Here is a 25,837-nt window from a genome sequence, read left to right on the forward strand (position 1 = left end):
GACCAGGCCTTGGGAAGGTGCACCGTCAGCTCGAAGAGGGTGCAAACAGGAAGCAGATGAGGCACGGCAGGACACCTGCCAAGACGAGGCTCCCAGTCACCGTGCTCTTGCTCGAGGGGAACACTGACCCTGTCCATCACAGATGTGGCAGCCTCACCACAGTGGTGAGAACTGAAATGAGTGAAATCAACTCTCTGCCCTTCAAAACAAAAATGCAGGCAGAAGTGTAAGGAGGATGGCATAGTCTCAGAGACCAGATGTATCCTGCTGTGGGAGCCTAGGAGCTTAATCAAAGCACCTACAGGTCCCGAGATCTGACTGTCTTTTCCAGATTTCATCCCTTGGCTGGATACCCGAAAAGGGCTGCAGGGCTGAGATGTTTAAAGCATGAATGGAACATTTCTAGCCTTCCCTTTCACTGCCCCCCCCCCCCCCCCATGCTTTGCTCCAGCCCAGCCTGAACACCACGAGGTATTTTAAAATAATTTCTACTTTGATGAATTGCTGGGGAGTCCACAATTGCTCATAATCAAAGGGAGAAAAATGCAAATGAGATCCGGCCGAGAACTATCACCACCAAACGTTTATTTCACTGCACAGTGCCAAAAAGAATTAAAACAACATTAAACTCACAGCAATCATGTTTAAGCCCTCGTTTCCAAGTGCCAAATTGCACCACTCTGGATCATACAGATGTTCGTTAATTATGCTAATTTTTATTAAACTATTAAAATGGAGAGAGTCCTGGCTCAGCCAGGCAGACCCCAGCTCTGAATGAACTCTGCTCTTGTCTAGAGGTGTTAATTTACTGCATTTTTTATTAAGTTGCTGATTCTTGGATTAGTTTTGGGATGGCAGAGAGGCCTGAATTCTTGGGATCAACATTTTAAATAAAGTTTGACTTCTTTTTGCCCAGATGTTTGGAAAGACAAGAAAAATGTGGAGACATTCCCGGAAGACCTCAAATACTCAATATGGGGATACATACCTACAAGTGACAATGTCAGGGAATCAGAATTACAAAGGCTCCCCATGCTGTAACTCTATATACACTGTGTATTGTAGAGCTAAAATGTTAATTATACAAAATTGTTAATTGAAGATGCTTTAGATAAGAATATAAAAAGCTATTTAAAAAATCCTTCACATCAGGGCTTGCTTCTTGCCACAGTCTTTTAAGAAGACTTTCACTTGAAAATAGTACAATGTGTGGTTTGTTCTCGTCATTAGTATCTCTAGGCTTGATTAAACATCTGTTCCCCTCAACATCAACTCTGCCTCACCTCACTGAACCCCCCAAATGATTGAGTCTTAAAAAGGAGGGTTGGCTACTTGGAGTCCATTATCTGGATGGAGAAGCCACTGGCCTGGGTGAGCAGAGCATTGAGTGAACCTGACATCGACACAGCACTCACCAACAGCAACAATCGGAAGTGTTTATGGGGGATTGCACACTGCCATCAATGGATTTATGCTGCTAATCTCCATCAACAAGGAAAAAACAACCCTACCAAACCTGCCATAAAAAGAACAGCAAATTCTATAAACAAAAAGCAGTATGGCCACCAACCACAGGCACGTCGCACAGCTTGACTCTGCCTCCAGTGGTTTCCTATTGCTGTTTATGGTTTCAAGACGATCATGGACCTCCTCGGTGCTCCTCCTGTCACAGGGCCCTGAGTCCCTGTGTGGGGCTGCAAATACCCTGTCAGTAGGTGTCAGGGGATATCAGGGGGGAAACCAGCAGGCGCCTATCATAAGCCTTAAAAGAGATTAAATACCCCTACTCCATGATTGCTACATTTTAATTTCTCTCCTCCCCGCTGCTTCCTATTTGTATAAGCTCTTCCATGGCTCCCCTGGAGTAGCACAGACATGACCTGAAATGACCATCCTGTCTTGGGATGAGAATTCAATTTCTAGGCTCAGTGACTCCTAGGCTGTTCCAACAACAGGAAGTCTCCATCCTCTAGGACACAGATTCGTAAGCTGGAGCCTGTGAGCCCCTGGCCTGTCCATGGATGGACGTGAAGGAATCTTTGGACTCCTTGAAGCTGGTGTAGAATTTGGTGTGCATGTGTACACGTGTCTTGTCCCTGGGATGCGGCCCAGACCTTTGATCAGATTCTCAAAGGATTTATAAACCTGCTACAGTTTACAAACCAGTGCTCTAGGGCAGCGGTCGCCAACCGGTGGTCCTCGGACCGCTGGTGGTCGGTGAGGTCCGAAAGGTTGGCGGCCGCTGCTCTAGGGGGAAAATGCGATGATCCTGCTGGCTGGGATCTGCACTTTGGCCCAGTATGGCCACCTTCACCTCCCTCCCTCTTTTTTTTTTTTTAATAAAGTATTTAAAAAATATATATGTCTTTATTGATTTCAGAGAGGAAGAGAGAAGGAGAGAGAGATAGAAACATCAATGATGAGAGAGAATCATTGATCAGCTGCCTCCTGCACAACCCCTACTGGGGATCAGGCATGTGCCCTTGGCCGGAATGGAACCTGGGACCCTTCCGTCCGCAGGCTGACGCTCTATCCACCGAGCCAAGCCGGCTAGGGCCTCCCTCCCTCTTTTGAAAAAATACAATGAAAGGAAATCAAGAATCCTTGTTCCTGCTGCTGGGTTTCCTACGCTTCAGCCTCCAGCTGCAGAGTCTGTTTCTTCCTCAAATGCTGACCAAGCCTGCTTATCCCTTCGAAGGCACCACCGCTTTCACCGTGACTTAGAAGTTGTGGTGTCTTCCCATAGCTTCCGTTCAAACGCACACGGCGGCGTTGGGAACGAGCTGCTTGCCACTGCCAGTTCCCCCTGAGAATGATCCTAATGGAAATGTCCTCTCTTCACATTGAATTGGGCTTTAGATAAGCCTCCCTGGGACAAGATTCCCAGAAAAATGTCTCAGACTTTTGTTCTTTTAACCGTCAAAGTTCACTATATCTGCGCTTGTAAACATCAGGATTCCTCTTCCAGAGGACAATCAATCAGCCTCTAACATGAAAGATCAATAAATGCTTGATAAATGTATGGGAAAGGCCAGTCAATCACAGAATTATTTGTTTATGATTGCTTATTTCTCTACTAGGGCTTGTGCATCACACATTATCATCAGTAAAGATGGGGAGTTTGAATTCCTCGGTGGAGTAGATTGTAACATTCCAGGGTCAGCCGAAAACATCATATTTCTACTCTGGATTGTCCCACAATTTCTCTACTCTTAAAATCCAGCTTTGGAAATTTAATGCCTTCTGAGGCTATCATAAATGATTAAATAAATGGAGGGTTCTAACTCAGCACCCTTCCTACTGCTGAGAACAACAAGACTGGACGGGAATTGCTCACCAAAGACAAACAGGTGCCTGCTTTTCAGCACAAGTGGTTTCATGAAGAGATTTTGCAGAAGGAGAAAGGAAGTGGCCAGCTGGGTGGACAGTGGGTTAGTGGTGTTGAAACCTGTGAAGAGCTCAGGGCTCAGGGCTTGGCTGAAACCTTGGCGGCCTCTCCAGACGATTTCACACCGTGTGTTGAGTTGTTGGCCACCATTTTCTCTCTCCTCCATTATTCAGAGTTTTGGTCTATGAATCATACAAATGAATCACGAAATTTGCCTCAATTGACCCAGTGTATTGTCACATTTCCGAGAATTTGCTAACCTGGAGGTCGATGGGCCTGGGTTCGGGGTAGTGCGGGAAAGGTATGTGAGTGTCAGAAAGGGGACATGGAAAGGTTGGGTGGTCACTGAGAGCAATTAGGGGTGGGGGGGAGGGTACAGAGCAACAATTCTACAAAGCTCACTCCCTAGCCAAGTGTACCAAGGAGAAGAGGAATGTGTCAGCTAGATGGAAGGTCCGGGAGCACTCCAGAGCAAGGGAACATCCAGCCTCGAGTCTGAAGCTTATGTCCTGCAAGGGGTATGAGTGGATGACGACCAAGTCAAGGCCAGGGAGGTGTGCGGGACCTGTGTACAAACTGGACATTGTTGGTGATGGAAGTGTGGGCAAAACGCATAGTGTGCATGACAGAAAAACCATGAGCTGTGAAGGGAAGAGGGAGGGTGGAACGGGGCTGCAAGGAAAGAGAAACCAGGAAGAAACCCACAACTTGAACTTGGCCTAAAGAACAGAGAAAAGAGAAAGGGAAGGGAAACACTTTGCAGCTGAGAGACAGCAAGGTGCCAAGTGCAGAATTCAGGAACAATAGAGACAGCACCATTGTGGAGCTGATAGGATTGTGATGCCATGTGAGACCCGCGTATTAATATGTATTCCATAAACTGTGCAGCTCGCAGCTCTGAACCGCTCTGTTTTGCTCTGACCGCAGTACCAGCCTCAGGCACCACAACACAATTTGGAAACAATGTGACGGAAATGTTTAATCTGCTCGGCCCATCTGTGCTGCGTATTTCTCCAGCTCTCCCTGAGAGAGGCGCCTTGAATCTCCACATTGCCTTTAATATTCTCCTAAATCACCTCCCCACTGCACTTCAAGGGCCATTGCTACAATATCACAGGTTCATCTAAAGTGCAATGGGGAGGGGGCTGGGGAGGAGGCACAGGCCGGGATATTTTTTATTTTAAAATAATTTCCAGAGATGGTCTTTTCTGCTTCCTTTAAAAAAAAAGGAGAAAAGTTATTCTACTGTTGCCGTAAGGTTATTGAGGTTGTTTGGTGCAAAACAGGGTAGGATAGAGTGGAATCATTCTCCAAAGGATTATTTTTATTAATCTCGATTCCCTCAATTGGACACGGGAGGGGGTGAGCAGATGCTCGTTCCCTCTTATCTCTTTTTCTCGCACCTTGCGAGGGTGATGTGTTCATTTGGGGCTGGTGCCTCTCTGCTTTACGCTGTCTGCATCGGGTATGGGTTTGACCCTGCCCTACTCTAAACAAAGCCATCTTGTTCAGCACAGGTACACATTTAGTCTCTGGCCAACATGCCCGCATCAGAAAGGGACACTGTCTGCATTATTTATTTTAGCTTAAAATCTTAGATTTTTCTCTCTTTCAGTACAGATGTGGGGTGTCAGATTTCTGCTCCCTTTCCCCCGCTTGATTTTGCCAGATTCTGTGATTTGGGGTTAGACTATAGGAAGGAAGCTTGGAGTAGGTTTCGGAGAATGAGGGGACGACAAGTCACCATGTTCCAGACCTTAGACAAATGGAAGAGAGTCGCACATCAAGAAAATGAGGATTCCTTTTGCTTTGTGAATTAAAGAAATGAATAATTTAATCCTCAAGATTGTTCCGGCGAGGAAAAGGCAACGTCCCAGTTGCGGAGCCCTACAGCCTGTCGGTGTGTTACATCATCTGCACACATAGGCGTTTCCATGACAACCGCTTATAGCTTCATTTCCTGGATCCCTCTAGGGGGTGTCACAGCCAGATCCACCTGCTTTTCACCCTACCCTCGGTGGGGTCATGGTAAGGTCGCCAGAATAAATGAACGCGGGTACTAATGATCTGTTTACTGCTGTTTATGCTCTGTGTGTGTCAGGGGCACGCACATTTAGAGAGCTCATTATGGTTGCAATTAGAATGCACCATCGCTAGATATTTAACTCCTTTTTCTTTTAAATTAGCATTTTAATAACATTCTTAGAGCAGAGAAACAAAATGACCATTTTTCACGGACAAACTTCTAGCTGTAGGTGCAACTTTAATGGCAAAGTTGTGAAGGGGAAAGAAGGGAGGAAAAAAAAAAAAGGCCATTTTTACTACTTTCACCCTCCTTCTTACCAAAAGGATATTTTTATTTGCTTTCTAACACACTCAATTTCCTAAATTTGTTTTGAATCCAATTATTTTGGGTGGTTTAAAGTACCATACTCCTGTTGGATGGAAATTAGCAGCGATTGAAATTAACTTTCTATGTGACCTGTGAAAGGGGCTAAAATAATTACAAGTGTGTATAAGAAACCCCTTCTCCAAAAGAACCTGCTGTAGGATCAGGCTGTGATCAAATGATACTATTATTGGAATATCTTTATACAATAATCGCAGGGGCTATTTTCTTTAAAACGGTGATTGCAATTTTGTTTCTATTTTATAATCCTTAGGATTATTTTATGGAGGAGCAACGATGACAAAAACATCATTAAAGACAGGACAAATATTAAGCAGGAAGAAGGAAAATAAGACCACATCATTTACCACTTAAAAATGGCAGGATCTAGGAATATCAAAAAGCAAGAGAGATAGAACAGGAAAGATACCGTGTAGAGACCCACGGGGTCAGAATGTGCCATAAGGCGCTGCTTTTTAGGAACCAGCCAGCACCTTCGCTAGGTGTTTATAGATGCTCTGTTGGCGGGAAGTACAGTGAAAAATAACAATTTGAATGTTTCGATTATCTTTCGCAGTCCGTTCCATTTTCATTATTTATTTCCTATAAACCGGGACCTTGCTGAACATAATTCTGCAGACAAGGAGGTGGATGGGACAGCCGATGTGAACGAGGAGATAGATGCTGGGTGCGTGTAAGATAGATGCTATGCGTTTATGAAAAAGAGCAGTCTGTCTGCATGCGAACATCCACCAAGTAGAGCGAGCGAGCGTGTACGCGGAAGCTGGTATTTATGGGTGGGGAAAAGAGCGTAAGGAAGATCGTATGGGAACCAGCACGCCGAGCCTGAAAAGGGTTTGCTTTCTTTCCTTATCCTCTTGGACTCCACGCCCAGGTTCCGTTAAGATGTCCCCTGCTTGCGGTGGCTCCGGTGATACCTCACAAGCCTTTCCATGACAACAGTCGGGGGATTTCACAGTTAGAAGACTCAGGAGGTCAATAGTTGAAAAGCGAGAGTTAGAAAGAGACTTATTTATGGACATCCAAACAATCCCACTGAAAAAGCCCCGATAGAAGGAGGAAAAAAAATTTAAAGACGCAGCAGGAAAAAAAAAAAAAGCCTTTGTAAAGATGCAGGTTGAAAATGTTTATGCTTTTGCATTAGCCTATTTGCACCTTAGAATCTGCCGTTTCGTAAATAAAATACGGGTGGCATAGACTATAATTTGGTGATAGCTACCCCAGGACATGTCTAGATGCACTTCTGTTATTTTAATTAAATACTGCATTATGGTTTGTGACAACTACATAGCTACAGCGTAAATGAATTCAGAATTAAAGTGTTACTTAGGCATCCAGTAATTTTTGTTTCATTCCCCAGTTTTACAGAGCAAATAGCTATAAAATCAAGATGTTGGTTCATTTACAGATGGGGCAGGATTGTTGTTGCTGTTTTTTTTTTCCTCCTTAATCCTCATGCACAAAAAGAAGACAGAGCTGAGTCTGGCTCCCAACACTCTTAGCTTATGAGCCACCCCATCACAAAGAAAAACACAGCCTCTTGACTATAATGTGAATGCGGAATATTAATTGCTGGTATTATGCTTATCTTTCTAGCCGGGTCTGTCTTTTCATAATTATTCTGATGGGCTGCAGTCTTGCATTGCCAGGAGATTTTTTCCTCCTCTAACAGTTAGAAACCTATTGTATTTTATTTAAAAAAAAATCTTCAAGTTCAGTGCTCCTTGGAAGTTTTTTGTATCTGGAACCCTTCCCAGATACAAAATATTAGTGGGAAGAGAGAAGCCGCTGAAGCTCTTTGCTGAAAAGATGACGCACGTTTCTGCATCTAAAAGAAAATAGATTTTTCATCCTAGCAATGTTAACGTTTCCTTAATGAAGCTGGAGAGGGTGTTACAATCTGATCTAATCAGTTGGTTAGTTTAAATGTCACGTCGCTAGCAAATCATAAGGTAGAGAATATTATCATCTAACAGGCACAGATTTTCCCACAAAATTAATATGGTAGAGTAAAAAGATTTTTGTTCAAATCTGAGCATGTCATTGTATCATTACTGTGTCATATGTCAGGATGAAAGATTTTAAAGAACAAGTTTTCTGAAACCATTGTCTTATTTTTAGTTTGATAGGCAATATCATCTTTTTATTAGCCTTAAATACCACACGTCTGCCAATGTCTGCTAATCCCAGCTTTTCTGTGTTCTCACCCATTACCCCAAACCCCTCACTGCTAATCCTATAACCTCATTTGCAATGAGGTTATAATTTGCTTCAATATTTTGCTAGTTTGGTTGGAGAGCTGACTGCATACACTACCAAGAAACACTGGCAAGCAGAGGTTTGGGGGGGCTGAGTTCCTTTTGAGAAAATAATTACACAGAAACAAAGCTTTTGTGACTCCTTTTAAACAGAGCATCTCGCCGAAATGTCATGCAGCCTCCCTGGCAGATTGGTGAGGAGTTTATTACTAAATCTCTGTCTAATACACGTGCGGTTGACTCTGGAGGAGCTGCTTGTTATAACACTGGCAGCGGGAAATGGAGGGAATGTCACCGTTAAAGACACAAATTTCCCCCATAATATATTCGAATGGAAACCTCTGAATCCAATACTACATGGGCATATCTAATAAATTCACAATATTTCAGCCTCAACAGCCTTCACCGGTTAGTTTTAAAGATTTATGTGGTAAAAAATTACTCAGTGATGAATATGGTTTATTCTGTGCAGTATTGGAGGTATAAGGAATTAAACTACCGTCTTTAACAGTGAATTTATTATTACCTCTGTCAAAAGACGAAGACTTTAACAGCACTTGTTATAAATTCACTGCAAAATAAATGGCTGGAATTTTTTTTTTTTTTTTTACGCTGGAGTTTGTAAAGCATCGGGCTGTTCTGAGCATGAACCTAAACCTGCCATGGCTTATATGGTTCTAGGTAAACATTTCTGTCCGGGCCTCAGTTAATTATTTGCTCTGGGACTTTCCACCTGACTGAAAGGTGTGTGTGTGTGTGTGTGTGTGTGTGTGTGTGTGTGTGTAGAAAGTGAAAGGTCCCATCTAGGACGACAGTTTAGGAGTAAGGAGATTAAACTGCAAAATGCCAATTTTATTCTCTTTTTAAATAAATGGGTTTTATAATAAATGACCAGGTTTGGAGGATACAGTTGATATGCAGTTTGGCCTCTTATTAGCAGGTTTACATGCATGCATCTGCGCACGCACACACACACACACACACACACACGAACACCCTCTCCCTTTTGTCCTCTCTTGGAATGGGTGTCCCCTCATTTATAAAAATTACCTGGAAGGAATGAGGCTGCCAGGGTTTGTTCTAGACGATTGGTTCCTGTCTGGGGGAAAGGAATGGCCTCCACCGAATCTGACCGGTGTGTGACCGTTGCCTTCCAGCTGACCCCAAACCCCATTCCCATCCTCCTACTCTATAGCCTCCCATAGGGGTTATTAATGAGAGAAAACACCATCATCATCATCATCTTCGTCATCACAGCGCAGTGTTGACCTGCTTGTTAACATGAAATGGGGTGGTGGGGACAGCTTCTGCTTCTCTTTCTTATCATCATAAATAAGAACAGATATTTTCCGATGGTATCCCCCCTACCCGCCCCCTTTGGGAAGGTCAGAGGTGAATAATAGCTCTTTGACAAGCATTGATCAGTTTCATCACACTGTTTGGGCAGCCAGCCCCCAGGCCTATATTCCCCCTACTTACTACCCACGAATTACCTCCCCAATAACCTCACCCATCCCCCACGCTGCCGAGCAGAGGCTAATGGTGCCTGAGGAAGTCCTAAATGGACACTAGATGTCACCAAACACCTCCTTTCCCTCAGAGCCCTGAAATTAAAAACAAAAAAACACCCACCCACCCACCCCTTCATTTAAAGCAATCGAAGGAATTAACTTATCTGTTTTTATGAGGGTTCTTGTCACATTCAACTAAGCACACTTAAAAGAGGAAGTATGGCTGCGTTCAGATAATTTTTACAACATACAAATCTCTTTTGGAGGGGCTGGGGGTCAAGGGAGGGAAACGGTCTACATGCTTTAAGTAGCCCTTTGAGGGAGTAGGTGGAGAACACTGGGCTTTCAAAAGCCTGTTGTAACGGACAGGGAGTTTTGTTAACACAGACCAGGTATGCGGGGACAGGCCTGCTGCATTCGGACCACAAGGAGCTGGGGCTGGAGCTAGGATTCGGCCTGAGTTTAAGTAGCTCCAACCCAGTGCTGGAAGCTAAATGTCACTCAGGGTGACAAAATCGGTCCACCCTCGTCCACATAAAGCCCATGGCCATCTCACAGCATCATGGGTTAGATGTGAAACTTGGCCTTGCCTATGAGAGGCCCTGTTTCCGTATCAACTGCACCAGCAGAGAAGACAACCGAAGTCGGTGTGTTTGGGCCACAGGAGGATCTTCCCACCCCAGCTCAGCTGCCATGTAAGCATAAACCTTCTGCGGTGCCCAGCTTGTTGCTGCAAGGCTGATTTCCACGGGAATAAGTAGCTGGACAAATCGTGGGAGGAGCCTAAGGCCAACTCATGAGGCACACGACGTAAGCCCCAGAGAGGCAGCCTGCTGACTTGGTTTACCTTAAATGCAAGACATCATTCAGGGACCTCCTGTCCTTTCTAGCCAAGTGAGAAGGAGTTTCTCTCCCGTTCTCTCTTTAATTCACCTTTATTCTGCTGGACAGCTCATGTCACCACTATATACGACTTCCGGAAAAGGAGGCTTAATTTTTAAAGGGGCATGTAAGTTACCTTGCATAGTGGAACAAGCATTTTTATTACGTAGGAAAAGGGTTTTCCAGAGACCTTGGAGCCAGGAAGACAGAGTCACGCCTCTGAAAGCCGGGACCTCTGACTTGTCTTATCCAGACAGAGGCTTCTTACCTCCCCTTCCCCACTTACAATCAATGCCCAGAGCAGAGCTGGGCCCCAGAAGGGCCTTCTGATCCTCACATAAGAGAAACGAAGCCAGAACACAGCGCTACTGCACGGAGGGTGATTCAGCACCTGCCCTGTCATGCCTGGTGCCCAGGCTGAATGGATTTTGGGAGTACACCTGTTGTTGAACCCCTGCCAAGTACTGATGGCCACTAACCCCCAAATCACTTTTCCCCGCTGTTGATGTTTGGAATGTCAGACAGGACTGAGCAGCAGCCGGCGTGTATTTCAAACACAGCAGATGGATTTTTATATGAGCTCCTATTTCATGTTCAGGCAGGGCGACCGCCACACTAAAACCGCAGCCTCAGTGCTGCCGAGTGGCTTCTGTGAGATTAATTCTGTGAAATTAATTGGGACAAGATTGAAAAGGAAATTAAAATGCAGCTGAGTGAACAGGCCTTTCAAACACCTTTTTTCCTGCTCTATTCAAACTTGCATTCTGCCATGGTCTCGGGCATCGTGGGAAGTAATTTACGAGAGGCGGGCTCCCAGGAGCCATCGGTTACGTCTGAGGGAACCTGCACAAGCGCCACAATCTGGAGGCACTGAGGAGCGCTAGACACCCCGCTGCGGCCTGAGCTGCGCCCCTGCGCCGCGTGGAAGCTGAGCTCAGTCCCTGCGTCGTCGGAAAGAGCTCTTCAGAACTAACTGGGTCCAAAAGGAATGAGGGAACATCAGCATCGCTGGGTGCACAGATCTGCTTCGTTATTAAAATCTCCCTTTAATATATTTTAAGGCGCAAGTTGGAACTCAGTGAATTAAGGGCATGAGACGGCATGGGGCTGAGGACGGTATGGATGTGTTAGGGGTGGGTCAGCGGGAGTCCCGCTGACTAGGCCACCGGTCACTGTTTCAGAGCTTGGATTCATGGCTCTGGCCTCTCCTCAAAGGAGAAGTTTGGGCCGTTTTTGTCAGTGATGAAATCTCAGACCAGAAATGACATGGTGGATTTCCACGTAGGCCTCTTCACTTTTTAAATTTATTTCTAAGTGAGAACATTTTGTGCTTTTGAGCATCTCCATGAAGAGATCTTGGCTGGACAGGCTACCTTTTTTCCTCTCTCAATTCACCAATAGTTTATTGAACTGCTCGTTTGTATCCAACAGTGACCCAAAAAGTTTGTTAGTGGAAAAGGGGGGTTGATAGTGACCATTTCCTAGATGCCAGGCACTTCTTTACACACATTCTCCAATGTAAGCATCACAACACCCTATGAATAGGAATTAGCCCAATTTTTACAGATGGGGAGACTGAGGAGTAACCAGATTCAGTGACTTCGCTCAAGGTCACATAAGTAACCCATCTGCTACCGACTTGCTTCCCTAAGACTAGAACAGGTGACTGGGCATTTGGTTATCTATGGGGTACATCTTTCTTACCCAGCCAGTCTTCCTCTCTGGATTTTTAAAAAAAGAGTAAATAACTCTTTGGATCCTTCCTGCCCTAAGGCCCTAGGTCTTAACAACCTCCCCTGGCCCTGGGATTCTAGGATTCAAGGTTGGGTCATATGTGGGCAACTATTAAGAAACAGTAGGGGGCAGCATGACCCTAAGAATAAAGCTGTATCTCTCTCCCTCCCCCAAAACCCCCCTCACTTCCAACGCACTTCCCTATCCCGGGGCCATTTCTGTTATCCAACCATCCCCTTCAAAATATTTCTTTTATCCTATAAAGAGACGGGGGTGGGGAACCAGATACATTTATGATGGCCAAAAACAAAAGAGCTCATAATTGGAAATTTTTGTTCACTTAATCTGAATAAGTACATTTTTTTGTGTGTGTGTGGAATTTCTTTAGTAGTTTTGCAGTATCAGGTAATGTTTGAGGTGGAAGGAATCTTAGAGGTCATCCAACAGAACTCCCTCATTTTACAGGTCAGGAAACTGGTCTAGGTTAGCTGAGCTGCACCCGGTCTTTCTTGTCTTGCATTTCTCAGGGAAATAGGCTTATTCAGGTTCCTAAACAGCTGGCCTTTCTTGCCCGACACAGGTTCTATTGGCCAGAGAGAAAGTAAAATGGAGATTTCTAGAACTGTTTTTCTGGACTAACCTCAACTTGGGTCAATTTTGTTCCTCCTGGCTGCAGGCTGTAACTGACTCCCATAAAGGAAGCCAGCTGGAGCTAAAGTGGCATGAGTTCAGGATCCATATGGGAGAAAATTCCAGAGACAAGGGATTACCGAACACCTGAGTAGACAGACAGTTGGGAATGGTAGTGGAATCTCCTTTTCTATCTGTCTGAATCCGTTAATTTGGATTTCTTCGAGGCAAGGGAACGGATTGGGTGGCCTTTTAAGGTTCCTTCCTGTCCTAGGACTCTTATTGAGTTAGGTCATATAATAAAGGTAAATCCAATCCCAAAGGCTCCCCAAGCCAGTGTTAACGGGAATGAAGCTTTACGAGGGAAACTTCAGTGGAGCTTCTAGTTTCTCATTTCCTCCTCTGCCGTGCAGAAATTAGCAACATGGAGATAGAAGGGGGGCAGCTGGTGTGGCTTTTGGGGAAAGAAAGGTGCTACTACAATGGTAAGGGATGAAATGGACTCATGACCTTTCAAAGATGGAGAAGGAAGCCTGATTGAGCCAGGGCAGCAAGGTATTCTCACTGAATTGAATTATGGCAGATTAGCGTTTTTTAATGGAAGAAGGGAAGGAAGATTGGTTAAAAAGAATCACAGGTCGGGGAGGTTCCCAGGTTCTTTGGTATCTCTTAAAAACACAACAGCCATGGTGTAACTAACTACAGACAGCTTCTTACTGCTGGGCAAGTCACCACACAGCCACTTCTAAATGGAGGAAAGGGACCCCCAGTGAGAAGCCATTAACAAAGGCAAAAGACATGCAAAACAAACAAAATAATCATGACCGGGAGAGAGGGCCAGCAGACAGTCTGGCTCTGTTCTTCCACCTCCTGCTGCAGGCACCTCAGACAATGTAAACAGTTAATTTGTTCACCTGCAGGCTCTGGGCAAACAGAGGCCTGGTCACACCTGAGTGGATAACTCGATTACCCCTTTAATGCCAGCGTGGTAATGTACACAAATTCTATTACACGCACACCTCGCTTCCGGGCATCTGAAATACCTATCAGGGCAATGTCCACTCCCTTCTTTGCTCCCAATTTATTCCTGGTGTAGTAGAGCTGCACGGGAATGGCGCTAGGGTGGTGGTGAATTAGGACTCTGGAAGAAAACACTAGAAGATTGTGACCTCACTCAGCAGGGCTCTTGCAGGCCTCCTACTCTCTTGAAAAGAGTGAGGTCTGAATTTGGTCCTGGGTCCGAGGGGCCTCGTGGGAACCACTGAAAGGTACCTCGGGTCAGCCTGGTGTTTCCTAAGGAGCTTATGGTATATTTAAATTGAGACAAACCTTTAGATAAACAGAAAATGGTGGGTTAGTGACACAGTGGGTTTTCAATATTGCTTTATGGAATCCACATACTCATCAATTAAAGAGCAAATTGTGCCTATTTCAGAAATGTGTTTGTAGATCTTGATTGACCTCAGTGAGAGAGAGAGAGAGAGAGAGAGAGAGAGAGAACTTTGTAAACAACAACAATAAACATTTAAAAATTACTGATTTGAGAGAGAGAGAGAAACATCGACCGGGGATTAAACCCACAACCTGGGTGTGTGCTCTGAATCAAACCCACCACCTTTTGGTGTGCAGGATGACACTCCAACCAACTGAGCCACACTAGCCAGGGCAAGAGAAAGAACTTTTTAATAAGGTTTTTTTCCCCAGGGACCTAGTTCCTTAGTCCACCTATACAGAATGTGTAGTATTTCATTACAAAGATAATGCTACTGATGCCTCTGTAGCCCATCAGTTCTGAATCTCTTCCACATAGGTGATGGATCTATAATAATCTGTCCTTTTTTCTCCCCCAATTCTTTTATGATCAGCAACACCATTTGTGAGATGATTAGCTGGGGCTAGGGGTTAACTTTGTGACTGAGGAAGAGAATAAAGTTAGCTGGCCCTGGTGGGGTTTGATTCACTATCTTGGTCTTATCAGCACTTGCTCAAACCAATTGAGCTGGCTAGCTCTGACTCCTCCCTCCATACATAATTATATTACAGTCTTGTTTATCTATAAATGAAACAAGGCATCTGATCTAGCCAGAATGGTTTTAAGAGTATTATATGATAATAAATTATGTACATAGTGATGACCTTTTAAATATCACAAGACCCTAAAAAGATCAGATTTTGATTGGCATAGTTTTAGTATTATGTCTACCTTGTTGTATTTTTAAACTTGAAAATTGGTTCCTGGGTCTGAATTTTCAATTAAAATTTTCCCTAAGAGTTATAAATCAATGGGAATTTATGTGTGAGGCAGCCACGTGATACGTACAAGAGAAGTGTATGACACGGAATAATTCTGGTTATGGTGACTACACCATCAAGAGTGAAAAAATAAACTTTTGATCCAAGCCCCACACTCTGTGTCTTTACCTTGCTCAGAATGCGGATGAGGTCACCCCGCTGGAAGGACAGTTCGTCTGGCTGGTCACCATGGCAATCCCATAAGCCCTGGTAATAACTGGCATAGTCCACTGATCAAAGAGAGGAGAAATCAAAGTTAGAAAGACTCTGTCTTTTTCCATAGAGCCCACATTTTTGCTGCAAATGGAAACCAGGGTTCTATATTGCCCCTAGGAAACCCAAGATTCAGGGTGGCCGGGACGAGATACAGCTAAATACTCAGCATGAGCAAAGGACTGTGGGAGAGGGAGATCATTAACTAACATTAAATATTTACAGATCACCCTTAGTCGGATGCTGTTCAATAATATGATATATATATTCATTTATTAACAAAAGAAAACCAGGCAGGTAATTTTTCACTTGGCCTGTACGTAAGCAGCACCAAGAGATTTCCTGCTAGACTTTCTTGATCCAGGGCGTCTACACCATCAGTGCTTCTCTTCATTATGTGTTGGAAGGAATGGGGTAAGTCTCTGACTTCCTATTTACAAAAGAGGCTGAGTCAACTGACTTCCTATTTACAAGAGTCTCACATGTTGGCCCCCTTTGTTACAGAGGAACTTCATCCTGGACACTTCCCACCCAGGTACTATAGGAGGCAATCACCAATAAATACGGAAACAAATAGCTCCGTCTTTAAGTGGAACCAAGGGGGTGTCTCATCCATTACAACTAAATTCTGGGTGGGCTGGCCCTTTTCCAGCATCTCATTTGTAGATCCTGAACATGTCTGCCAAGATTTATCTGCAAGCCCTCGGGGGAACAGAAACCAAAGTGATCTGCATTAAAAATGAAAGCAACTCAAGACGACAAACCAAGCTTTAGAAGCAGCTGGAGAGATTTACTGAGCTTCTCAGCAAAACTAGATGGCAGTGATGCCACAGGACAGCCATCGATTCTTAACAATGAAGAATTTGTATTGATCTTCTTCTACCCGGAAAGGTTAAACACTAGAGTACAAAGTGGGAGAGGATCTGGGGGTTTGAATGGCAGGAGAGCGAATGCCCACTGGACCAGGGATAATGTGGCCACGCTCCCCCTTCCTTAGGATGCTGTGTATGAGAGCTTTAAGCAAAGCACCTACCAAAGGTGAAACTCCTATCATTGGGAGTCAGGAGTCCTAGGTTTTAATTAAAATTTAAGTGATTTTTGGGGACCCTATTTTTTTTTTTTTTACCAGTTTCCATCTTTCTCTTCATTTGCCTTGACCCTCCCTTGAGGAGTAATGGTGCTAGTTGCTGAGGGTGGGAATAGATGTGGGGCAGTGGGGGAACAGAGGCCCTGGCTATATTTCCCTTTTTTTCTGCTTGTTATTAACTTAGGAGCAATTCAAATAATAAAGGCACAGGGGAACAACATCCCTATATATGTCTCTGGAAAAGAACTATAATAGGAAGCTTAACGCACACAAAAACGGAGGTGGTACAGAGCTATTTAGTGAAGACTCAGATATTACAAACAGAAGTAAAAATGTTAACCATATAGAAACTCAGGCATGTTTTCTTTACACAGAAAATGGTTTGTATATGCAGTAGACAACAGAGGGCAGCAAACAAGACAACTAGGCTGGAAATATTCTGCCACAGTTCGGAATATTTTTGGAAGAAACAATACTTTGGGATGAAAATGCTAATTATTGAAAGAACAAGGTATATATTTCTTGGATATCAGTACATGAAATAATAGAGAAACATCAGTCCCTGGAAAGTGAAAGCAGTTGGAATGGAGTTGATTAATCACCCAGAGAGTTTGACTAAATTTAGGGATAAAAAGTATATGGACATCAATATAACATGGTAGAGAAAATTTATAAAAGTAGATTTTTAAAACAATGATATATCCAAATGGTAACACTGACAACATTATCTTGGCTTTTTCTGGCCTAACAGATGGTCATTGCAGGGTATTGCTCCCCACATGCCTGGATGTGGGATAGCGCCTAAGACTATGAGTGCCTTTTGGGTATATATGTAAAAAAAAAAAAAAATTGATATTGAGGATATAAGGCATCTGGGGAGAACACCTGAAAAAAGACCTATTCTAAAAGCATAATAGATGAGACAGAGAAAGGAAGAAGTTAGGAGGAAAAGGAAAACCTTCCAAGAAAAAAAAAAAAAGAAAATGCCTTCAGTTCTTTATAAGCTGAAGGCCAAAAGAAGATAGAGCTCAGGAATCCAGGAGATAGGTCAGCCTAGTCCAAGAACTGGAATCGTCAGACCCATGACAAAAAAACAAAACAAAACAAAAAACAAAAACAAAAACAAAAAAACCCCCCAAAAAACTCTGAAAAATAAGCAGAATGAAAGGCTAAACATGAGGAAAAGGTTAGACTTGCTATTTGGACAGTATTCTGGTATTAAGGAAATCAGGGAGGAGGAACACCTTAACTGGACAAGATTGGACTCACTATTGCAAACTCCCTGTATAACATATGTGTGGTTTGCATTCATGCGTAAGAGTGTACACAGCTTCACTGCATTCATCTCTCAGCATTCAACAACCATGCACACAGCACCTAGTAAGTGCTAGGGACTCTGCTAGATGCTGGGAGTTCCACATTGGCCACATTTGGTCCTTGCTCTCAGGCCTACCATCCAGCCGGGGAGGCAGCACTCTGAGACCAGAAATGGTGCAGCATTCTGACCACTTAATTAATTCAAAACATTCTCATTCTCATTTTGAGGACATTATTCCATCTAATTATTTTTTTTTCCAGTCTGTCCATTTGGAATGAAAAACAAAAGAATAAAGCGTAATGCCAGTATTTCTCAATACCTCTCAAAAAAAATGTAACTCTGCACTAAATAAAGCCTGGTAATTCAAAAGCAAAGCACTAATATATTCAGCATAAAACAGACAGAGGACCTAGAGCAATAATGACAACACTAATAACTAAAACAGTTATAACAATTAACAACAATTACAATGATGGAGAAGCTAATGGGTATGATCACGGCTTTTAAATTGCTAGCAGAGCTGAGGAATTTTACTAGAGAAAAAAAAAGGGGGGGGGGCGCGACAGCATCTTATTTTCTTTATCTCATGTAAGAGAAGCTAAGCTCCAGTAAACAAAATGTCATAGAAAAAAGAGCAAATACTCAATTCAAAAAAAAAAAGAAAAAGAAAAGAAAAGAAAAAAGAGCAACAAAGTTAAAAAAATATTGTTTTTCAATCTTTTCTAGGTATTTACTGCAAAGCATTTGTCATTCCACACCAAGTTCTTCATAACCAGTGATAGTAAGTTCTCCTGTAACGGAAACGAGCCTCTATGATGTGGACAGTTCTAAGGTGAAAGGACCAGGACCCCTTTCTGCCTTCCTTAGGGACAACAGAACGTGACTCTGTTCCTTCCAGAGTTCATAGGTTACCTTGGGCTTTTGTTTGGGGGACGTTGGGTAGTTCTGGAACTCAAGCTGCGACCAAGAGAAAGAGGCTAAAGGCAGGTCCATCTGTGTTTACATTTTCTTGATGAGCAAAAGGACTGTGCCAACAAGGCCTGGCATTGGGTACAACTACATAACGAATTATAGAAAAGAGAAACAGGATGAGAAGACACATAAAGCCAGTCCTTGCTAGAGCCTGGGTTGGTAAGACTTGGACAAAGAAGGCCAAAGCAGTGGCCCATTGGAAAGGGCTTGAAAAGGCCACTATGTTCAGTCCATGAAAGTAGTCTCCGTCTGATACCATGTTAACTAATTCAGAAGGAAACGCATGAAAAAATGTGCCAAGCTCATTAACTATGACTCAGAACAGGAAGAGCAACTGACCAGTACCATTTGCTTGGTTTTATAACTCCTTAATCTTGACTTTTGAAGTTATGATCCTTAATGTTATAACTATGATCTTGAAGTGAGAACACTCACAGATCTAGATTCTCATCTCCCGCGCTCCTTTTATTGGGCCAGAATTGTAGCTGGCTGATAATTAACTCATGTGTGGTCTTGGGAAATAAGCTTAAAAAGTAAGAGCTGCAAATACCTCTGTGGCTTCCCTCTGTTTCTTTTGTGGAATAGTTCACCCCACTGGCGGGCACCAAAGTGAACAGAATGCCTCAGGGATGGAATGCTCGTCAGTGACCATTTTTCTCTCCTGCAGAAACTACTAAACATGGGCTCCTCCTTGGCTGAGTTCGCCCACAATTTCAGAGTGAAAATAAACTGTTTCAAGATCTCCCTTGGTCAGAGGTTTGATGTATCTAAGGATGATTTGTGTTGCTGTCTCTGCTTTTTATTTATTTATTATTATTACTAGAGGCCTGGTGCACGAAATTCGTGCATGGGTAGGGTCCCTAAGCCTGGCCAGTGATCAGGACCTATCGGGGCCTTCCAGCTGCTGGCTGGAGCCTTCCTTCCCCGGCTGCTGGCTGCCGGCCCGGGCCTTCCTTCGTTCTGCACTGCCCCCTCGTGGTCAGCGCACATCATAGCGAGAGATCAAACTCCCGGTCTCCTGGTTGAACTCTCAAGGGAACAATTTGCATATTAGGCTTTTATATATATAGATTTTTGTTAATCCTCATCTGAGGATATTTTCCCATTGATTTTTAGGGAGAGTGAAAAAGAGAGGGAAAGAAAGAGAAACAGCAATGTGGGAGAAACACATCAATTGGTTGCCTCTTGCATGAGCCCAGACCAGGCCAGGGAAGAGCCTGCAACCAAGGTATGTGCCATTGACTGGAATTGAACCCGGGACCCTCTGGTCTGTAGGCTGACCACTGAGCCCAATCAGCTAGGGCTCCATCCCTGCTTTTTATTTGACATGGCAACCCAAGCAAATGGCCAGTAGTTTTCATATAAACAACACAGAATGAGCTTTATTTCTGGTTACCTGGACACTGCCTTCTCATGATAGGAAAGGGAGATAAACTCATCACTGAAGACACTTAGTGTTAGCCTGTTAGGCTGATGGGTTAGAATTTAGTGAACATCTGAGGTGTTGAAGAGTCACTCATTAAAATAACCCTGTTACTAACAGTCATGCTGTAAACCAAGCTCTTTATAGATTGGACAATCAATACTACAAGGCTGTGATAGATTTTCTAGGTAACAGAATAAAATAAAAGAAATTACGTCTTCCAGGGTCATTAACACCCAATAAGGATAAACTGAATTCCTTTTCCCCTCCTCTTCAGATACGATCTAGTTGGGCTTTAAAAATGTTAGCAATTCCATTAGGGGAAAGCGCAGCATTGGGGGGGGGGGGTTATCCCTGGAATGGTAGAGAAAACGGGTTTTAAAGGTAACCCTGCTAACCACAGTATCTTTTAGGAGAAAAGACTTTTTCCCCCCCTCAAAAGGCATGTGTCACCTGAGAAAAAACGAAAATGAACCAAACTTGTGTAGCGTGTAAAACTAAGCGAGCCCAACTTGTGTAGCTTGTCTATTACATAGGAATTCACATTGTCATAGAGTTCGGTGCCTTTCACAGGCTTCCGTGGGGCTGCCTACCCTTCCTCCGGACCTTCATATTTAACTGTTATAACACTAAGCGATGGCATTTGGATGTTACATATGTGTTGCTGTTGCTACAGCTCCTTTGGAGAAAAGGCACTACATAAATTTAATAAATAAATAAGTAAACACAAATAATAAAAATTCCTGCCTCAGATTCTGCAGAGAGCGCGCAAAGCCTTCCTCTGTTTTTTTTTTAATCACTAAGTCACCAATCATTATAACTGGTGGGAAGTATAAACCATAGAAACATATTTAGAGCTCACTACACATTAACAACACCTATTTTGGAGGCAGGAAGCATGAAGAACAAAAGGTTTTTTTTTTTAATATATAAAAAAAACCTACTTGAATTATAGCTGCTGAAACAGGAAATAAATCTCCCTCAACCCTGCCCCTCCCTACCCGCAAATAGAACCTTATAAAGAGAGGCAGAAGGAGGAAGTGAGACGAAGGAGGAGTCTGAAACGGAATTTTTAGACTTTTGCCAGAAGCCTGCTGCTTCCTGAATGAAGTTTACTATCAAGTTGGCCACAGGGAGCTTCCAGGTCTCCCACCCTCGCTGCCCACATGAAGTGTTTCCTTCCTGCTCTGGTGATGGAAACTAGAGGAGAAAAGGCATACGTGGGGCACGGGCTGGTCAGGAAACAGATTTTCTGTTGGAAGTCTGTACGGCAAGTGGGAAACAGTAGGGGGACAGGTTTCAGAATGGACTAAGTCACGTGTTCTTATGAGGCACTTACTTGAAGCTACGCTAACACTCCTGCCTCATACTCGCCTCTGTTCTTTCTTTCTCTCCTGCTTTGGCACATGACTCTCTGCTGTCTCTTCTCCTCCTTGGGAGAAGTTGGATATTTATGAAGTTGGGTCCTTCACTAACACCTGTTACATATTCGCTTTCTGTAGGGAATGAACCAAGGAAAGGGGTTTTGCTGAATGGATAAAGAGGAGAAGAAAAGTCACAAGGAAAGGCAGAGAGAAGAGAAGGAGGAAAAAAAAATTAGAACAGAGAATTGGAGAGGGAGCAGGGAGGGGAAGAGGAAAATAATTCCTAGGCTTAAGACTCATAGAATCTCTAAGAAGAAAAAAATCAGCCACAATTTAGGCTTTGCTGATGGAATGAAATGTCCTTGAGGTGGCCCCTGCATCACACATTCCTTTACTGACGATGACAGAATAGGTCCTCGGTCCACTTAAGGAGGCTTTAGAGGGGCACCTGACCTTAGGAAGGATGGGCTCACTAAGAGCCTGAAGCATGGTTAACAGTCCGAGATGAATCAGATGTGATTTTGTATTCAACAAACCTGTTACATATTCATTTCCAAATGTGCCTGGAATCTAACCGGGCCATCAGGAGTCAGCATCACCAAGCGATGCTATCCTTCAGCCCACGTTCACTTTTCAGGTCTGACACATTTCCATTCCCCCCTGAACCTGCAATCTCCGGGCCTCTCGGGGAGGGGACATTCCCACTCTTTCCATTCTCAATCCTCCGATCTCTTCGAGATGAGGCAATTCTATTTCCCCCGTACTGATTTCAGAAATACTGATAGGAAAAAATAAATATCTGGGTTGGCTTCCTTTTTCTCTAGGAGAAATCCTAACTGTTCTGGGAACATTAATTAAAACGAATGGGTGGCTGCTTTTAGAGGTAAGATATTTCCCTCTCCAGTCATCTTATTTGGGGCTTCTGAGATCGACACACCAGTATCTTCTTAATTAGTGAGTCCAGTAATATAAGGAAGGTGCTTTCTCTGGCCGGAAGCCCAGTGTCCTACCCAGGGCCTGTACACGTATGGAGCTCTCATACCTCTTTTCTGTCCAGCGCCACTCTCGTCCTCTTCTAGGTCGAGATCTTCATCTGAGGGGACACACATCGTCAGCATTAGCAGTTAATGGTCTTGTGTTTTTTATACCTCTGAACTCATCACGCTCTCTTCCTTAAGGAAATAATTACCATGTACTTTTTTTTTTAAAATCACCTCTTACCTTCAAACAGGCCCTCTCATCTTCCCTCCCTGTTCATTCATTCACAAACATTTTAAAGTGCTTACTATATGCAAGGCACTGCACTAGGAACCGGCCAAGCCTGGCAGGATCCCTGGCAATCCACTGGATTATTTAGGTGCCTATCACTAAGACCCGGTCCTTTTCCTAAAATCCCATTGCTTCTCCCCTTCTGGAATTCTCTTCAAAATGTAGCATCTCCATGTGAATGTCCAGACTTAGTGTGCGTGTGTGTGTGTGTGTGTGTCTGTGTGTGTGTGTGTGTGTCTGTGTGTGTGTGTGTGTGTGTCTGTGTGTGTGTGTGTAGGGGGCCTGCACACACACAAGCATGTGAGGCTGAGCACGTGTTTAAAACCTCGGTGATTAATTAGTCCTTAATGTATCAGGCTTTGTTCAGCTGTAACAAAAGCTGGTCATGTACATAAATTTATGTTCCTGGTACTTGGGGCTTGTCGTTATCTTTTTACTGGTCTTATTCAGCCTGCCTCGTTCACTAGAGTGTAAGCTCCTGAGGGCAGTTGGGATGGCCTTTTAATTAATTGCTACACGTACACAATGGGTTCTAAGCCAGTGCTATTGTCTAAGTCCAGTCAAGTGTTTCTATGGTCAAAGTCACAACATGATTGGCCTGTGTTTCTGATCCTCATTAACCTGTTTCATCTCAGACTTCATACTACCTGATAACATTGGGCCTTTATAAAGAAAGCATGAGTCCTTACACACACACACACACACACACACACACACACACACACACACACACACTGAATGGGGCATAATAAGTAACATTTTGAGGGCTGAACACTTAAGTTTCTCCTGTCTACATTTCCTTTCCTTTCTCCTTCTGGGTCTTACAGAGCACTTACCCCTCTTGCTTTCCCATAGTTATGCCACTGAATGGAACTGTTTGAGGAGATGGCTTTTTCAAAATATAAGGTTTTAGGGCAATATGAATTCTGATATGTCAGACTGGGGGAAATAAACTCTAAGCTCATAAGAAGAAATAGCATAAACATAGTTTAGACCATTAAAGAAATAATTGGTTTCACATACAAAATGATACAATTTCCCGGCAAAAATAAAAAAGGAAGGGATTGATCAATACTCTGGAGAAATAAGTAACCTATTATCAAGGTAAAAAATTAGCATATGTATGTATATATATATGTGTGTATATATATATATATTTACCCTATAAGATACTTTGACTCAATTCTTCTTATCTCCATGTATGACCAAGTAGCAGAACTTTCCTAGTGCCACCTGTAGTGCTCCCCACACCCCGCCATTAGGAATAAAGACGTGAGATATTGGAAGAGTGAAATCAAATATCAGAAATAGATGGTGACAAAATAAGTCACGTTAAACATCATTCTCTGCACACTGACTTATTACTTGCCCACTCCCTTCCTTCTCTGCTATGAGGCTCTTGCTTTTTGACACGGGACTCATTTCACAGGATTGAAAACAACTCTTAGAAGAAGAGTTGGAACACCCTCGGTGTTAGAGATGCACAATAATTTGGACAGAGAGCAGCTCTTTTGCTGCTATCAGGCAACTCAGTCACAAAGCTCAGTAATCTGCTGTGCTTAGGCACTTTTGCAGAGCGCGTTTATCCTACCTCTGCTCTCTGTGCGCAGATGTCTCTTCCTCCCAATTCTAATCAATGTAAATTGGGTCAGATCTCCGCTGTGAATTACAAATTGGATCCGAAGTTGGAGGGTCACCGTGCCTGCTACTCCACCTCCTTCCCACCACCATTAGATGGGAAGCTACACCGAAGATCTTTTCTAAATAAATCAGACTTTATTGTAAACTCGGCCACTGACGAGACATAACCTCATTAGCATTGATTTTAAAATAAATTATTGAAAGTGGCTTGCCTGCTCTTTGCATTTGTAAAATAGGAGAATGTAAATGTATTTGCAATGATAAAAATGAAAACTAAAATTTGATTCCTTTATCCTTTCAGGCAACAGCACTTAATCTAGTCATGAAACGAGAATGGGGAAAAAATAAAAATCTGTTCTGTGCGGTTCCATTCCAGACCAGATACTCTGATTCCCATTGTGCCCGTGGAGTCACCGAGAAAGCAAGCAGGAAGCTGGCCATAGATCTTCTGTCTCATTCCCCACCATGGCTGAGCTCTGCGGTGATGGGTGTGAAGGGGGAAGCCCCCATCCCCATCTCTGTCCTATCTAACGCTGTCCTTCCCGGGTGGCTGAAAGTGGGCTCAAGTCAAGAAGCCCCGCTGCTGATGGGAGAAGCTGGGTGCTGTGTCTCTGTGGCTTTTTCAGCGAGTCTGGGGGCCCCACCCCACAGCGAAGGAAAGTGCCCTCCACAGCTATCAGTGAAGGTCACACCTCTTAGCACCTTTGCAGCTTTAGAGGGCACGATATAAACAGAGAGGCATACATTTCATCTCACATCCTTCAATGAAATCAAATTGCTACGTTTTGAACCCCAAAACCAAGAAAACCGATGATATGGCAGCAGGAGTATATGCTCACAGAAGAGAGTGGGTTAAACTGCCCAATTTCTCATTTTTTATTCATCTGTCAGGTGAGGTTTTAATTTTAAAGATATTATTTAAAAATATTTTTTTAGGCTAAAGACCTTATTGTACTTCTTTAGAAGAATACTACTAGGCATCTTAGCATTACATCTACTGAAATACATCTTCATTTAAGAGAGAATGAAAATTTATGTGCTAGCTCAACTTTAAACAGTGGTAGATGATAATGGTGCTGGCTCTTAACAGGGCGTATGGGACCCCAACCTTACATAGGTTTTAAACAAATTAACCTCCAAAGATTATTGTCCACTTATTACATTAAATGCTCTACTTGATTCCCAAATATCTCATCTCAACTGGGAAAACAGTTGAGGAAGATCCTGTTAACGGTGTGAACATGTGAGAGAGCCACGGGGCGTCACAAATGAGCACCAGTATCCAGAGAGTTGGTTTCAATCAACGCTCTTGGCACAATGTCAGGGGCGCTGAGGAGAGGCTGAAAGGAACGGGACACCGACGCCACTTGGGAGGCACAGAGAGGAGCCAGCTTCCCATGACACCTGGCTCCTTCCTGAAGTGCCGCCCTGACACTGGCCCAACC

At 43.5% G+C, this 25,837-nt stretch overlaps 1 protein-coding gene across 1 annotated transcript in view; it reads right to left on the bottom strand.

Annotated features, from left to right (window-relative positions):
• The window catches only part of SKAP1 (src kinase associated phosphoprotein 1), a 43,111-nt gene that overhangs the window by 5,622 nt on the left and 11,652 nt on the right, over window positions 1-25,837 (bottom strand). The window contains exons 5-6 of the mRNA XM_023762585.1: window positions 22,525-22,575; window positions 15,235-15,335 (exon numbers count right to left, since the gene is read on the bottom strand). Coding sequence (XP_023618353.1) covers window positions 15,235-15,335; window positions 22,525-22,575 — 152 coding nt within the window. The remainder of the gene's footprint in view (window positions 1-15,234; window positions 15,336-22,524; window positions 22,576-25,837) is intronic.

The sequence above is a fragment of the Myotis lucifugus genome, unplaced genomic scaffold (genome assembly GCF_000147115.1).
Source record: "Myotis lucifugus unplaced genomic scaffold, Myoluc2.0 scaffold_254, whole genome shotgun sequence".
NCBI lineage: Eukaryota > Metazoa > Chordata > Mammalia > Chiroptera > Vespertilionidae > Myotis > Myotis lucifugus.